General features: G+C 35.1%; 1 protein-coding gene across 1 annotated transcript in view; it reads right to left on the reverse strand.

Annotated features, from left to right (window-relative positions):
• Positions 1–8,414: 8,414 nt before the first annotated feature.
• LOC129738761 (post-GPI attachment to proteins factor 2-like) overlaps positions 8,415–18,183 on the reverse strand; it is a 31,196-nt gene continuing 21,427 nt past the window's right edge. The window contains exons 3-7 of the mRNA XM_055730024.1: positions 10,732–10,866; positions 10,502–10,663; positions 10,331–10,436; positions 10,051–10,269; positions 8,415–9,980 (exon numbers count right to left, since the gene is read on the reverse strand). Of these exons, the coding sequence (XP_055585999.1) occupies positions 9,817–9,980; positions 10,051–10,269; positions 10,331–10,436; positions 10,502–10,663; positions 10,732–10,866 (786 nt within the window). The 3' untranslated portion in view covers positions 8,415–9,816. The remainder of the gene's footprint in view (positions 9,981–10,050; positions 10,270–10,330; positions 10,437–10,501; positions 10,664–10,731; positions 10,867–18,183) is intronic.

An 18,183-nucleotide genomic window follows, 5' to 3' on the forward strand; every position in this document is an offset into this window, starting at 1 on the left:
AATTGCCTGTTGGGCGAAAATGCACCTAATTTTCAAATCGGCACAATTTTTGATCGCGTGTATCGTTTTTGATAAATCTCTTGGCCAAATGTCAAGTTTTTTCAACGAAAATTGTCTAAGATACGACGAATTTAGTGAATCAATCTCATATTTCTCTTTTTAACGAGAATCGCTGTATCTTATTTTTTCAGTAATTGAACCGTTCTCAAATTTTGTGGAGCATTAGTTGGATAGTAGAAATAGGTTTTGGAAAATTTTCATGAAAAAATACCAACCTAGACAGAAATGGCAGCTTGTGAAAGCTGGAAAGGCGTGCGCTGCTTTACGCTGCTTCCTACTCTTGACCAACACACAAACTCGAAAATATAATAAATTCCACTGATACAAATCAAATCAAAATCAAAATTTCAAATCAATGCCTTTTCTGGTGAGTCATACATAAATAATCGAAAATGAACCAAATATATAAACTATAAATTTGAAAAAAAAAATAATTTTTAGCGGTCTGGTTTACAATTTTGAAATCAATATTTCCGAAACATCAGAAAACGAATACGAGTTGAAATTTCAAATAAAACCAAAATTTAGTTCTTCGAAAATTCCACGATTAAATCTTGAATTTGAAAACAATTGATCTAGATTTTAAATGTGAAGTCTTGATAAGGAAAAAATATTCATTTTGAACTTAACTGAATTTTAAAAAAACACATAGGAAGCTGATTATTGAAAAAGAAAATTATTGAGAGTGATCAAAGTCATAGAAAAAATCATTTTTAAATTCAAAATCTTCCAGTTATCATAATAAAAGGTCAAAAAAGTTCATTTTGGAATCTCACTTCAACACAACATCTTTAAAATTATTGATTGATTTCTTGTGAAAACTCAAAATAATGAAATAAAAGTTTTTTTTTATATTGAAAGCAAACGCAAAAATTTATTAAGATAACATTGCGTATTAATATTTTGATTTAAAGTTGCTATTTCGTTTTATATTTCGAATTTTTCCTAGATCAACTTAAAGAATCACGATCGATTCGAAAAGATGACTTAAAATTTATGAAATAAGTGAAACGCTTAAAGTTTCCAAGTGCAAAAATTTCAAGTTCTGAATATTTCGTGGCCGTTAATATTCCAAATATACAAATATACAAATATACAAATAATATTTTTCTAATTAAAAATTCATACACAGTATATCAGAAATGTAAAACAAAGCCCACTTTAAAAAAATCAAATATCTTAAGAAAAAAAATTGGCGTCCTGAACTCGAATTTTTTGTGACATTCTAAAGCTTAGTTCTTTTAGAAATGGGACACTTTCTTTTGCTTATGGCTCGTTAACTGGTTATCGGACATTCAAAATTTTGACAGCATTTTACTGCCTGTGAAAAGTACTATCCGAACTATTTTTTTCAAAATTTTAAATTTAAGCGTTTTTGAGATATCTACGATGCAAGAAAAAATGAAAAAAATAATTTTGCACAGTTTCCTTCAAAATCCATCATAATCAACTTGATAGCTGAAAAAACCGTTGATTATTCAAAGAATTAATGTGTGTGAGTGGTGGAAAAGTATGCACACACTATCAAAAATGTCCACAAAGTTCAAATCCAGCATTGGAATGAAGCACATGATCGAAAACTACGGTTAAGGGTCATCTGGAAAGTCAAGTCTCATACCAGCATTTTTAATTTGGAAAAAGCGAAAAACTAAGGGTGGATCGCTGAAATGTCCAAAAAAAAATTCTCCGATAAGCTGGAAGTGTTGCCTAGTAATGAATCATTGAAACCCTACCTCAAAAAAAATTTTTTTTGCTTGTTCCAGAGCTTGTAAGCTGTACAGCGAGTACAGAGACAATGGGAAAGATGATGTTTGATTAACGACAAAACTTATGAAATATTCTATTTACAACAAATTCCAGCGTTTGAATCCTATGCCATGCCTGCTCGGGGCAAGGTCCCGAGCATATCAAAATATGTATTTGCTAGTTGTGTTGTATGAAATAAAATAATTTGCCCAAATTCTGCTCCTGTGAAAAAAAAAACAACAATTTTTAAAACGAAAACTTTGGTTTTTGCTTTTTTTTAACCCTAAAAAGAGTAATCTTGTATGTGCACTTCACAACCTCCGATCTATACTAACCAATTATACTTGAACTTCAATCTCATGATGGTTTCACTTCGTTATTGTCAGATTTTGCCAGCAGAATTTGCATTAAAAACGCTTTAAAGTGGCTCAAAAATAATCAAGTTTTGTTTATTTTGAAACAGCTTTATCACTAAATTGCCCTTAGTTTCTTTTAAAGAGAAGTATTGAACCGATAAGTAGCTGAAATTGAAGGAGAAGGTTGTAGCAATCTAAAATTCAGATTAGACGAAGTATAAGTTTGAAAAACTGATCAATATCATGAATGAAAAATGTGTGCGCCAGCCGATGGGAGGTATCAAGAATAACGTAATTTTTTTTCTTACAAAAAAAGATAAATATTTTTTTTCAAATTTTTTAATGAATTATCATAAAATTACCTTCATTTCCTCCATAGAAAGTATTTAGATCAAATTAATGGTTTTCGAGATACACGCATTCGTAACTGTCCCATTTCTAAAAGAACTAAGCTTTATTATCATCTTTAATTTTGGTGATTTGGAGTTAACAAGGTTGAAAATGAATCAGATTTGAGTGAAATCAATCATTAATAAAAACTGAAGAACTAACAAACTTATATGAAAGAAGAAAAAAAGAATATGAATTTGTTGATTATGCTTAATTCACTCAAGGAAGAATATTTAACCTAAAGATAGGGGAGAGTGGGGTAACGTGGGCCACTTTAAATATATCATGTGTTGAGGTTGAATAAAAATCTCAATCCAACGGTCATCGGCATCGCTCTGCGTAAGCATGTTTTTCTATATGTTGTTGACTTATGTACGCATCATATGCTTCTTTTATTTAACTAGCCTAGAAAAATGTACTTACATAACTAAACAAGCACCCGCAAATTTGTCATGGTCTTTCATGTGGAAAAGGAATTTTTGATGAAACATCAATAAATCACACAAACGCAATCAATTTGCAAATCATAGCTTGTGGGGAATCGTGAGCCACATTTTTTGGGGTTTCTTGGGCCACCTATATTTTGGTGTTTTATACACATTCAGAACTTAAAATACGTTTTTCCTATCTGTAAAGTATTCTTATGCAAAAAAAAAACAGTTATAAAAAATATTTTGTCCATTTTTTCCAATACGATAGAGATGAACATAAATCCTATACCAATAAGGAATTTTGCCGAAACATTCGCGAGCCCCTTTTACGTAAATATTCGATCATATACACAACTCTCTTTTTTTATTTCTCATCTGAAATTGCTTTAAAATTTAGATCAGCTCATAAAGTTTGCACAGTTTTTCAAAATAAAAATAAAACTTTTTTTAAAACAGTCAGAACATGGAAAATTAATATATTTGAAAAATAAAAAAAATGCCTAATGATACATTAAAAATGTAGAAAACCTTTCCATTTATTTTTTTCTTTTCATCTTTATAACAAAGAAGTTATGAAGCAAAGAAAAAAAAGTGACCCATGATACCCCACTCTCCCCTATTCATTTTATTTTCAGAAAATATATTGTCTTTAAATGTTAAATTCTACAGTTTTTTTTAAATATACGAAAGATATCTTTGCAAGTATTTCTGTTATTAAAAAAAAAAGTAAAATAAGTAAAGTAAAGTAAAATCTTGTTTAATTATAGCATACATTTCCTCGCACTAAATTATAAACTTTTGTGTTCTCAGCATGATTAAAATTTGAAGAAAAAAAATTTGTAGAAGCCCGCAAAACTACATGAGTGTTGCTTTAAAAATATCTTAAATTCAATTGGTGAGAAACTTCAAAATTCCCGTATTTTAGAGAATGGGAAAAAGAAAACTGCTATAAACTTTTTTTCGACGATGTCAAAATTACTTGTGGTCTTTGGGAAAGTTGAAAATTAATTGAAACCTTCATTTTGAAATATTTAAAAATGTTTTACAGTTTACTCTAAACAGCTCAGAAATTTCTTATAGAATATAAACCTGTTCACAAAAGTTATTTAAAAAATTTAACATATTTTGATTCGGCACAGCAAATTTCATTTTGCTGGAAACCAGCAAAATTTTGATGGATTTAGACCCGCTGGCTTTTCAGCAAAATTTCCAGCAATTTTGTTTGCTGAAAATCCAGCAAATTGAATTACTGGAAATCCAGCTATATGAATTACTGGAAACCAGCACTTTCTTTCAGATTCTAAATTAAATTTAAAATTTAAACCCCCATGGTAGTCATATTCATAAAAAGAAATTTGTTTGTTAATTTTTCTTGAGCGAGTTTATTTAAATTTTTATACTAAAATTAAATAATATCTGCTACTGGGTTGGCCGCTTTTCGCCAAGAATCCGGACATCGTTCTGTAGATGGGCTCGAAACCGGTCGACAAAAAGGTAATTTTAGTAAGAACGTTAAGTGTCGTGTCCTGTAATACGTCGAGTGTTATTTGTGTAGTTAAAAGTTCTTACGTTGGCACAACCCACTAACATGAGAGTCTCAACCTGAAATTTAAAAAAATATATTTTAGTTTCTTCTACAAAATTCTAAATTTTTTTTTTGCTGGAAATCGAAGCAAAAATTTACTGTGTTGGCACACAAACTTATTAAAATTAGCTCTTTAATTGTCTGCACCTCGAAATAATTTGAATTTTGTGGCCTAGAAGAACAAGAAACACGAAATACAATTGAGGTTGAATTCGTTTCTTGAAGAAAATTAATTCTGTTGACTATCGTGCGTGATTAGTAAACACCTGTCACATGGTTACCAACTTGTTAAAGTTGAAATTTCGAAGCTAAAATGATTTGTTTCAAATTATGAACCTGTTTTGTTACACTTCTCAATAAAAAACCCGTTCTAAAGATAGGGGTTTTTAGTGTCATGATTTGAATTCCAATACAAAATGTTTATTGAATTTCAAATCAAAGTAAAAAATTAGTTTCGATTCGTGAATGTCATATAGTGTTGTAAAATGAAATGTCTTAGGTCTGAAGTTATACAGGATAAAATTACGCCGAAAGCGAGCCAACTCACTCTGTACTAGTGAATAATAATGCTTCTTGTTTAATGTTTTTTTTTCTTTTTTTTTACTTAGCACCGAATGACAAGAAAAATTGATCGAAAAAAAATATTTCTTTTAAATTTTCTATACTGTACAAAGATTTTAAAATAATTAGTTTTGTTCAGATTGGTTGAGAAGAAATAAAAGAGTCAAATTGACACTACAAAGATTAAGACGGAGTTTCGAAATTCAGATAATTTTTACCTGTATAAACCTATCATATCCAAAAAAAAATGGTACATATCTATACTTCATTCTTCATCAGCCAACTGTTGAATGTTCCTACTCGATGATTGGATTCAATTTCTTTCATTTCTACTGGAACATGTCAAACATTCTAGGATTGAAAATCCACCCCCCAGCACCCTCTTTTTTGAAGAGAGTCACCCATTCAGCTCTCTCAACTTCCGTTAATTTCCACCCATTCCACCCGATGGGAGGAGAAAAAAAGGGAAAAGAGTGAGTTCCCCGACCATATCTTGCATTCCACATTGCGCCACTTGCACACAAGTGGACCACGTGCGTTCAACTGACTTGCACACAACCCACCCTATGATTTCGAAGAAGATTTCCTTCCAGGGCATCAGAAGTTCGCAGCTTTCGTTTTAAAGTCATATATTTTTTTATTAGTAATATTTCCTCATTTTAATGTTGAATCGATCGATTGTTGAGTGTTTGACATAGTTGTTAAATGTTTTTTTGTTACATTTTTTTTTTACTTCCACCACTGGGGATTGTTTTTCGTTAATTTGTTCACAATCACACTGTTGTCAAACATTGCACTGTTTTTTTTTTTGTTTGCAAACTTTTTTTTCAGAATTACTTAGTTTTTTCTTCGTTCCACGTGGTTTTTTTTTGTATAAATTCAGTATCATGGTTTAAAAGAAGACACGCTTACATTTTTTTGTTAGTTTTGTTTTGGTTTGTTGGTGTACCTTGCACGAAAATGTTTGATTGATGATTTATTTTTTCTTTCTCTTGCATATTTCATGAGCATATTGTCTGCAAATGAAAATAGAAGTTAACGACATTTAAATAACAAAACAAATTAATCCACTGGTTTTAAAAGGAAGAAAAAACGACTATTTTAAACTGAGGCCAAATAATTCATCAGACATAGCTTCGTACGCTTAAGTTTTTGTTTTTTTTTTCATCGGTGTTTTCACTGATAACAACAACAAATACGGTGGGAAAATTTTAACGGTACTTTCTCTGAGGAAAACTTTTTGTTTTTTTTATTTTAGTTTAATTCTCAGTAGTTTTCCTCGTGATGCTTAAAACTTTAATTTGTGCTTATATGGAAAGGATCGCGCATTTTCTCTCTCTATTTTGGAATAACTGCGATAACGGTGCTTTGAATGATTTTGTTTTTAATTTCGTTTTGTTTTTGTTTTTCTCAATTTTGTAATGCAAAAAGTTGCGAACCAAAAAATTTAATTTACAAATTCAGTTAGATTTTTTGCGGTTTTTACAGTTTCTCGAAGAGCAAAACTTCTTTAAATTTATTTTGTTTGATTTTTTTTCTGTAATTAAAAAATTTTGGTTTGGATGATATGTAGATTGCTAGAAATGAACGTTCATTTCGATCGTTAATTGGGTAACCTTGCCGTTTTTTCTGTCTCCGGTTTCCTTTTTTTATGTTTTAACTTTCAAGATTTTTCTCTTTCAAATTTTCAAAAAGTTTGAGGGAAAGTCAAGCATAGGAAGCATTACTGACACGTTTTTCAACATTTCTCCAACTTCTGCTGATTTTTTAGCGTTTTCAAATGAATGTCACTCCAAAGTTGGTTTAAAATTATCGTTAAATTGCAAACACTTAAGATAAAAAAAAACGGAATTTTGAAACTTTCAAATCTAACAATTAAAAGAATTATGAATATTAGGATTCGAGAAAAAAGTTCGAAATAATCTACTTATCATACTCATCAACTTTTCAATTCCATATTCCAATTTTTTTAACTTGCAACGTTGAAAATTCTTAAACCCTTGAACCAAAAAAAAATTCAAAAATAAATAATATTTGAATTTTACGAGAAAAACTTTTAATAATTTCGGCCAACCTCACAAAATCTGGAAACATTAAAAATCCAAAGTTCACTGATTGAAAAATCTTTTAAAATTAATTCACCTATTGAAATTTCAAAAAATTATAGATTAAAAATAATAAAAAAAATTAAGAGCAAATTAATTTAAAAAAAACACACAATTGTAATTGGCAATTTTTTTCTTTAAAAGGTTTTTTAAATTATGTTTTGTAAAGAGAATTTTCAATTCAATGTTTGAGAAATTTAAAAAAACGCGAGAAAAATAATTATAACGAAAAAAAATTAAAAAAAAAACGCCTAATGAAAAATATTTTAACATAAAAAAACCATTATTTGAAAAAAATAATTCACGACCAAATTAATTTAAAAAAAATGCAATTGTAATTGTCATTTTTTTAAAGTTTTTGAATTATGTTTTGTAAAAAAAAATATAAATAAAACTTTGATAGTTCATAAAGAAAACGTGAAAAAAATTGGAAAAATCTAAAATTATGAGTCGATTTGATGCTTCAAAAACTAAAAGCCTAATGCTGCAAGAAGAAGACAATTTTAAACCTCATAAAAGTAAAACACAAAAAATTTAAAAAAATCCATATATTTGAAAAAAGTTATTCACGTTTCAAACGAAGAGAAATTTGTGAAAATAAGATGAAAGTAATCGGGAAGTATTGATTAAATCAATTTCGAAAAGAAAAAAAAATTAAACTATCAAAAAAGCGTTTCTTACTTTAAATTATTCAACTTTGATTTTGATACAATTTAAATTTTATATATTGTAGCCGTTTTGGTTTCAAATGGTATTTTAAAGTTGCCGAAGTTTGGAACTCAAAAAAAGGATTGTATAAGTTAAAATTGAATTAAAATTCCAGCATTAAATTTTGTTATGAGAAAATAAGAAATTAATTTTAAAAAACAATGTTTGTCTTGGAAATTTGGAAATCAAAAGGAAAATAACATTTAAAAACAACTTATTTTAATTCTAATAAAGAGGCTTTAAATCATTTTTAGCTTTTAGGAGATGTCTCAAAAAAACCAAATCTCAGAAAACTAATTTCGGTGTGTTTTGGTTTTTGAATACCAAAACAATGTTACCTGTTTAATTTTGCTATCATCGCTTTGTTCACTTTTCAGTTACAGTTTTCGTGTCAAAGAAAGTAAATTTTAGGGAATCAAAGCAATCGAAAGATTCCCTTAAATTCAACCACGTGGTTGAATTTAAGGGAATCTTTCGATTGCTTTGATTCAGTAGAATTATTCAACCAAGTAGGCTCACAACACATATTAGAGTAAATTTTAATGTTTTTGTTTTTTATGGGACAGTTTTCTAAATACGTATGCGCGCGCTGTAAGGAAAATTCGGCTAGTTTTCTTCGCTTTTCACTTCTAAAAAACGGAAGTGGAAAAATAGACTGTAGGTATGTAAGTGTGTTTCAGTTTTACTCATAGCAGTTATAAAACGTTAAGGTACCTATTTTGTTTTTGTATTTTTCTCTTTTCTCCTCTGCGTGAGTGCGACTAGACTAGATTCTTAAATGGATCTAGATCTGGACTTAGTTTTTTCGTCTAATCGTTACCAGGACTAGAAAGTGTTTTATTTCTCATAGTTTTTAACTGGATATTTTTTCTAGGGGGATGTGGCTATACAATTGTAATACTTATTAAGAGGATAAATCTTCTTTTATGCATGCATAGTGTACACATTGTACACGGCTCTTTTCTTTTTGGAAATAATAAAAAAGGGTAAAAAGGATTCTCCTCTGGTTGGTTAAGTCAAGTACGTTAGTAATTTTTCCAAACATTTACCTACAAATTTCGCTAGTTTGAATAACAAAATTGTTCATTTTTCATCTGTTGGGATTGGGAACTCCACCTGTCAAATTTAAAAAAAAAGAAAAACGTAAGTAAACCTCTACAGTGTTGCCAGTTTAATGTTGCCACTTGGAAGCCGGAATGATTACTAAGCCTATCTACTGCTAAAGCTTGGGATTAAGGAACACATTTACTAAGCCTACTGGAAAACGACACCTCCTTTAATCTAACTCATCTTCGGGCTTAATCGGGAATGCTGGACTCACCCACGAAGAGAGAACAAAAAGTGGAGAATGGAGAGCGAATTAGCACGAGAGAGCTTTACTTTTTGTTCTTAGTATTTTGTTGAGACGCTAAGTAAACATAAAATAAGGAAGAGGGGGAGTTCCACAGAACGATTTCACGCCACAAAAAAACGAACGACTCTCTTCTCATTTTACTATATATTAGTAAATGTGTGTGTTTTTTTTGTTGTTTGTTCTTTTTCTATATATCGTTCTCATGATTCTAATTAACTAAATAATCATCTTTGGTTGACAAACTTTTGTTTAAAGTAAATACTTGTACACTTTCTAATCTTTTAAATTTACCAATCTACACCGAATGGATTTGCCAATTAGTCTCCCGTTTTTTTTTTCCTGGAAGATATTTTACTAAACAATTTACACTAGATCTTAAACTCTAAAGGGTTTTGTTTGTTTTTCTCTTTCTTTGTGTGAGTGATCTCAAGTGAAGGGGGTTAGGGGATGTGTGTTTGTATGGGTGTGCTCGTAATTACATCGGCTTGGCGCAAGCTGCAGTGTTGCCAGCAGCAACAGCTCAGTCCAGCTTCCAACTGATGGATGCGTGCTGCTGCTTCCGGTAGCGATTGGCATTTTTGGCAACCAGAAAGTCCTCGGTCGGAAAGTCCAGCATCGTGGTGCAGTGAAAGCCCATATTGGCGGAGGCCACGATGTACTCGCACAGCGCGAACCAGCTGAAGGCTACAATGTGATTCAATTTAGATTTTAATAAAAAAAAATCTCTGTCTCAAAAGAAATTGGGATAACTCACCCAAATCGTGGCACAGGAAGCGATGTTTGAGGAAAAACAGTATCAGTCCCACGGTGGCGGCAATCGAAAGGGCGAAGAACGCCTTCTTGTAACGCAACGACGTCTCTTCCTGATTCGTTTGAGGACCATTAGGTTGGAGCACCTTCAGCAGTTTCAGTGTTGCCAGCATATAGGACAGCGACGAGGTCATAAACAGGATGAAGACCTTTTCGTGTAGGGCTAAAATACAGATGAAATCTCTTATTATTCGCTGTAATCGTTAATTTTCGAAAGAACTCACGATAATTTTCCTTATTGGAAATGTAGGTGACCCCGCACAGGGCGCTGATCTCCACCAGGCTTAGCACGTACACTATGTTGAGTAACCGAGTGGCTTTTTTCATTGTCTAAAAATTAAAGTAAAAGAAATCTTAAATTCAATCTCTCTTTAAAAAAAACCCAAACAACCTACCAGTGGATCGATGAGTTCGTTGATCAACACCCGATAGTAGTTTTTGTACACGAAGGCAATCACGAAGCGGGGCCCGATGTGCAGGGCTATCGAGATCCGCCACAGGTAGCGCTGTGGGCTGACGCCGGTGATGGCACTGATCGAGGGAATCACGTTGTATACCTGAAATAAATTTCAATTTTTACATTAAATTTTAACGGATTAATTGAAAGAATGAAAGTGATACTAACCCGACAATGGGTTTCGTGGATTTCCTCGGGCTGGAAGATGTAGGCGGACACGAAGCACACGAACAGGGTACCGAGGGGAAGCAGCAGCGTAAACAGGCACAGGTCCCGGAAACTCAGTATCAGGTGAACGGCGAGCTGGAAGGAGGAAATTTTGATAAAAAAATTAATAAATTAACTTATTAATTTAAAAAAATTAATAAATTTATTAAGGAATTACTGGATGAACTTCGAAACCATTGTCCTGCGTACGGGGTCAGCGTACTCGGACCCTAATAGCGTCACTTGGAGTTCATACCGCGAGGCATCCACATTACACGGAGCTTTGCCTAATAGAGCATCATAACAAGTTGATGGAAGTGCAAAACGGAAGTGTTCAAAGAACGAAACTAAAACACATCCAGGAAACCCTTCCCTCTTCATTTTCCTAGGGCAATGTTCCGAAAATCAATTTTTTTTTTTCAAAGGGATTTTAACTCACAGGAGACATTCGTCCCTAACATCCGAAAACCAACCATTTTTGATTAGCCCTGTCAATTTTTCTTCTTCAACCAAATCATATAAACAATCATGCATGACAAGACGCTTCTGATTTGAAACATTCCCTCGCCTCAAAACATGATGTTGTAAAGAAGGATGCAGACTATCAGCAATGAACGTCTCGATGGTGATTGTCTTCCTTGATGGTTTTCAACCTTCTAGGATCACAACTGATATGTATCAGTTCTGAGCGATGCGTAAAGGTTACAATCTGGTTTTTAACTTTTCGCTTTGCGTACAAGAACAAAATCATTACTAAGTAACCGCAATGAACTGTCCAGCATGTGCTACGGCTTTATTAGCCGGGTTGATTAGCCACGTGACGAATAGCAACGGTAGCCCCCGATGGGGATTGTATATTTTTATGTATCTAGTTAGTGTTGATGTCCGACATACATTCAACGGATACGTTCAGCACGTGTGTATCACAGCACTCGGGGGTGAAAGTATTCTAGCTTGAAAAGAATTCTGATGGCTTTTCTTGAGTTATTTTCCTAGGACCTAGGGCCGATATTCTATGCTGGAAACTGGCCGATTGCTCCACCTGGTGTTTGGCTATAAAGCTTCGCCGTCCCAACGACCCGATTAATCCGGCGATCTAGCGGTCAGGAGCTTGTCTGGCATCTCGACCAGCTCCACCCGTCGTTCTATACGCAGTCCGAGAACAGCCCATCGCCCGAATTTGACGTTGGGTCCCCTATACAGTGCCGGTGCCGTGTCCTCCCTACCTATGGTGCAGTAGGAGCTGAACAGCTGACACCTGAACAAGCCCATCAACACCACAGAGGTAACATTGGATCATCGTGTACATACATAATATCAGCCCATCCACAAAAACCTACTGCGTAATGGTTTAAAAACAAGCCCCTCTGAGTGAAACAGCGTAAGCTTGAGCAGATTCTACGTGGTAAGAAAAAGCGCGTGCGTTTCAGGAACTGTTTGTTTCGCGTCCAAAAAAGTGCAAAAAAACGATAAGTAAAGCGGTGATTTAATGGGCCTTCATAGCCATTTCAAACGTGGATCCGGAAAAGCCCGCTTGGTTCCGAGGGGCCAACGGAAAATGTCGGGAAAGGAATCGTTTCGAACTTTTCTGTTTGAGTGAAGCCTTAACGCGGGGATTATGTCAAATTGTCCTTTTGGTGGAGCTGGAACTTTAATTCGTGGTCACGGAAAGGCCGAGTACAGAAAGTTACATCGGCAGATACGTCCATGTAGGAGTATCACTTCTAACCCTCACTTTCCGCACGCATAGGTCGGATCCTTCCCGGCGAAACACGCTCAAGCCTGTGTACCGGACCAAGTTGTGGAAGTCTAACGACAGCAGAAAACGTAAAGGTAGGTGGATATAATCTAAAACAACACACGCGCTTATCTTATCTCACTTTCCATACGCGCAGCATGGACGACGCGAACTACGCGATTTAAGTCAGAGACCAGGAACGGAGCGATACGCGAGCAACAGGTAACTCTTTCAGTTAGAAAGGAAAAAATACCTGAATAAACTAATACGCGATAGTTCACCATTTAAGCAACCTTAGCTTAATGAGCGAGAAGACAGGGAAGGCCGGAAAGGTAATTTGTTCCGAAGACGAAAGGATCGCGTAAATGTGAGTTGCACAAATTGATCCGGATGATTGATTTCTGCATTTTTAAGGCCCTTTCTTTTTATTTTTACTTTTTACCCCTTTCCAAAAGACATCTGGAACTTTCACACTCTCGAGCATCTTCTTCTCCATTATCAAACGAAAATCCAGGTCTCATCCGAAGTTCCGATCACACACGACAGAGGTGTTGGCAATCAACAGTAGCTCCTGCGTACCAAACGCAAATTCAGCAAAGACGACGGAACACAGGATCGTAGATTTCACTCGGCAGCATCGGACAAAGACAGGCCTACTCGCCGCATGGAATATCCGAATAATGTCGTTTCCTTAGAATGAAGCTGTAGGTTTTAAACTTGACCTGACTTACAGGGTATAAAGGGCGAACACGAAATTATTGCAACACATACAACAGGGCATAACTTTTTTACCATTGGGTAAAAATCAACCAAATTGTGCACACTTTTCATTGATGCGTATTGTTTACATACTGTCAAACTCAAAGTCGTGATTTTCGATTCAACAACGCGAGTCGAGAGAACAAATTCTTTCCCAACACCTGGAATTTCCTGATCTGTCGCACCGGCAGTTGGGAAAAATGTTGAACATTCATCATTCAACCGTCTCCAGAGTGTTGAAGCGGTTCCAGGAACGGTTGACATTGAACCACGGCAAAGGAGCTGAAACAAACCGAGACCGGAGAACAAAAAGACAAAGGAAAGGTGAAGCGGATGATTAAAGCAAATCCCACGTCTCAAGCCGTGATTTGACTAAAAAGATCGGCTTGTCGGAGAGCTACATCGAGAATGCAAAGAAGAGAGCTGGACTACATACATACAAGGTATAGAACTTCCCAAACCGCAATGAGCTGCAATAATCGACTAAAACTCGGGCACGAAAGCTCTACAAGAAGATGTTAACAAAATATGGCTGCTGTGTGATGGACGACGAAACGTATATAAAAGCCGATTTTAAGCAAATTCCAGGGTTGGAGTTTTTCACCGGCAAGAGCAAGTTCGATGTAGACGACAAATTTAAAATATCTAAATTTCTCGCTTGGCGGGCCATCTGCTCTTGCGGACTGAGGAGTAAGCCTTTCGTGAGAAAGGGCACAATAAATGGCGAGATCTACAAATCTGAGTGCCTCGAGAAGCACCTTTTGCCGTTCTTGCAGCAGCATGACGAAGCTACGCTATTTTGGCCAGATTTGGCATCATGCCACTATTCTAAAAGTGTCCTGGAGTGGTATGAGGCCAATTCTGTCCATTTTGTTTAAAGGACATGAACCCGCCAAATAGTTCGAAGCTGCGCCCGGTGAAGCAGTAATGGGTGATAATGAAGCGGGAACTTTGGAAGAGCAAGAAAACAGTCAAAGACGAGAAAGATGTTAAGAAAATGGAAAAAAAAAACAGAAACTGGTACCGGATGACACTGTAAAGACTTTAAAGGAGGGCATCAAGCGAAAATGCGTTCAATTTGCGTGAGGGAAAATGATCATCGTAATTTCCCTAATACTGTAACAGCCAGTACAATTGGGTCAACTCAGCGCTATTCGACACCAGATGGAGCTTAGAAAGGCTCCAACCAATGCGCCCAGAGCAAACAGGAAATGGTGAGAGAAATTACTGCATGAACTTCGAAACCTTTGTCCTGCGTACGGGGTCAGCGTACTTGAAATTCATACCGCGAGGCATCCACATTACACGGAGCCTTGCTAACAGAGTATCATACTAAGTTGATGAAAGGGCGAAACGGAAGTGTTCAAAGAACAAAACTAAAACTCATCCAGGTTAACGCTATCTTCAGCCCCCGTACTAGCCAACGATCCGATTTATCCGGCGATCTAGCGATTTGGTCACTTATACAGAGCCGGTATTCCCACGTGTCCTCCCTACCTATGGTGCAGTAGGAGCTGAACAGCCGACACCTGAACAAGCCCATCAACACCACGGAGGTAACATTGGATCATCGTGTACATACATAATACAGTGAGCGAAATAAGAATAGCACCACTATGTGTTTTGGTTGTTAAAAAATGAATGTTTGAAAATCACCAAAAATTTCTTCCACAAATTGTTTTGAATTGTTTAACGGATAAATCAAGCATAAGTTTACTTTTTTTGGACTTTGCAATTGGCGTTGAGGACCAAAACTATGGAAAAAGGGTGCGAAATAAGAATAGCACCACTAGTGTTTTTCAACAAAAACAAGATTATTTCTAAAAATGTACCGTGTAAAAGTGAACAATAATGCTTCTTCAAATTATTTGAATGGATAACAATATTTTAAGAAGTTTTTTAGAATTTTTTTTGTAAAGAAATGAATCCAACTTTTTTTAGAATTTAGAAATTTCAAATATTTTCAAAGGTTATAAAATGGTGTTTTAAGAGATGCTCCTCTAGCGTTTAGGAATTTTATACTTGACCTATAATACTTTATAAAACTGCTTTATTTCTTCTTTATCATTCATTTGTATAATGCAAATTGACGAAAAATAGATTTGAGGCTGAATTTGAATGAAAAAACAGGCTTCCAATTCAAAAATACTAATGTTTTTAAATAGTCAAACGCTATTTTTTCTAGTTTCAAGTCATAGATGGCAGCACTATCTTCCAATCAAACCGAATTGATGCCCATTTTCGAATATCTGGGATTAATTCAGGTGTACTGGATGATTTTGGTCAAAAAATAAGTACTTTTTACCGTGTGACCGCCTTGGAAATTCTAAGATCACAATGTCAAAAAATAAGAATTTCATCAAGAACCGATAAAAGTGAATTTCTTGCACCGATAAATCAGAATAATTTTGTACATTCCGATGGAGCTTGATGAACCAGATAACTAGCAGTATTATTGTTATGATTTGAAATGGAATCGGAAGTTGAGATGAGCAGAAATTTTGACGGTAATATATTCTCGTGCTTGTGATTTTTTTGCAAATTCGGAAAACATTTCTGCAGCGTGAGCTCCAACAAAACTGTGTTGGAAAATTACCTCGAAATGATGAATATGGGCCTAAATAAACCTGAAAAATCAATATTGAGACTTAATTTGGTTTTAACGGCAAGATAGTGCTGCCATCTATGACTTGAAACTGGGAAAGGTGATGTTTACTGAAGAAAATTTAAGTTTATGAATTCCTACCTGTTTTTTTCTTATTTAAAATAAACCGACAATGTTTGATTCATCATTTCACGTCATTTTAATGAAGAAAGTGAGAAGTTTGGTAAAGAATTACAGATCAAATATCAAATTCCTTAGTTCTAAATGAGCATATCTTAAAACACCATTTTAAAACCTTTGAAAATCTTTGGAATTCTAAAAAACTTCTTAAAATGCAGTTATCAATTCAAATAATTCGTAGAAGCACTATTATTAACTTTTACACAGTAAATTTTTTAGAAATAATCTTGTTTTTGTTGAAAAACACTAGTGGTGCTATTCTTATTTCGCACCCTTTTTTCATAGTTTTGGTCCTCAACGCCAATTGCAAAGTCCAAAAAAATTAAACTTATGCTTGATTTATCCGTTAAACAACTCAAAACAATTTATAGAAGAAAATTTTGGTGATTTTCAAACATTCATATTTTAACAACCAAAAAACATAGTGGTGCTATTCTTATTTCGCTCACTGTATTAGCCCATCCACAAAAACCTACTGCGTAATGATAAAAAAAACAAGCCCCTCTGAGTGAAACAGCGTCAGCTTGAGCAGATCGGAAAAAAACGGTAAAAAGCACTTTCCGCTTGGTAAGAAAATGCGCGTGCGTTTCAGGAACTGTTTGTTTCGCGTCCAAAAAAGTGCAAAAAAAACGATAAGTAAAGTGGTGATTTAGTGGGCCTTCATAGCCATTTCAAACGTGGATCCGGAAAAGCCCGCTTGGTTCCGAGGGACCAACGGAAAATGTCGGGAAAGGAATCGTTTCGGACTTTTCTGTTTGAGTGAAGCCGTAACGCGGGGATTATGTCAAATTGTCCTTTTGGTGGACCAGAGCCGAATGTTCGGCTGGAACTTTAATTCGTGGTCACGGAAAGGCCGAGTACAGAACGTTACATCGGCAGATACGTCCATGTAGGAGTATCACTCCTAACCTCACTTCCCGCACTCATAGGTCGGATCCTTCCCGGCGTAACACGCTCAAGCCTGTGTACCGGACCAAGTTGTGGAAGACTTCCGACAGCAGAAAACGTAGAGGTAGGTGGATATAATCTACAAAACACACGCTTATCTAATCTCACTTTCCATACGCACAGCATGGACGACGCGAACTACGCGATTAAAGTCAGAGACCAGGAACGGAGCAATTCGCGAGCAACAGGAAACTTTCAATTAGAAAGGAAAAAATACCTGAATAAACTAATACGCGATAATTCATCATTTAGGCAACCTTAGCTCAAAGAGCGAGAAGGCAGGGAAGGCCGGAAAGGTAATTTGTTCCGGAGACGAAAGGATCGCATAAACGTGAGATGCCCAAATTGATCCGGATGATTGATTTCTCTTTATTTTTACTTTTTACCCCTTTCCAAAAGGCATCCGGAACTTTCACACTCTTGAGCATCTTCTTCTCCATTATCAAACGAAAATCCAGGTCTCATCCGAAGTTCCGATCACACATGACAGAGGTGTTGGCAATCAACAGTAGCTCCTGCGTACCAAACGCAAATTCAGCAAAGACGACGGAACACAGTATCGTAGATTTCACTCGGCAGCATCGGACAAAGACCGGTACTCGCCGCATGGAATATCCGAATAATATCGTTTCCTTAGAATGAAGCTGTAGGTTTTAAACTTGACCTGACTTACAGGGTATAAAGGGCGAACACGAAATTATTGCAACACATACAACAGGGCATAACTTTTTAACCATTGGGTAAAAATCAACCAAATTGTGCACACTTTTCATTGACGCGTATTGTTTATATACTGTCAAACTCAAAGTCATGATTTTCGATTCAACAACGCGAGTCGAGAGAACAAATTCTTTCCCAACATCTGGAATTTCCTGATCTGTCGCACCGGCAGTTGGGAAAAATGTTGAACATTCATCATTCAACCGTCTCCAGAGTGTTGAAGCGGTTCCAGGAACGGTTGACATTGAACCACAGCAAAGGAGCTGGAATAAACTGAGACCGCCCGAATAGCAGGAACCATGGTATTACATTCATTTTTCAATGAATTCGAAAGTGATCATGTACTTCATGGTAAAAAGTACATCCTAGCCTTTAGTACAAAAATTTACACATCTCCAATTTTTCGTGTAGGGGTTTGACAGCCAGCGCGGCTATTTTGTTTTGCTTACCAAAATTTCGGTCG

Source organism: Uranotaenia lowii, chromosome 1, assembly GCF_029784155.1.
Source record: "Uranotaenia lowii strain MFRU-FL chromosome 1, ASM2978415v1, whole genome shotgun sequence".
NCBI lineage: Eukaryota > Metazoa > Arthropoda > Insecta > Diptera > Culicidae > Uranotaenia > Uranotaenia lowii.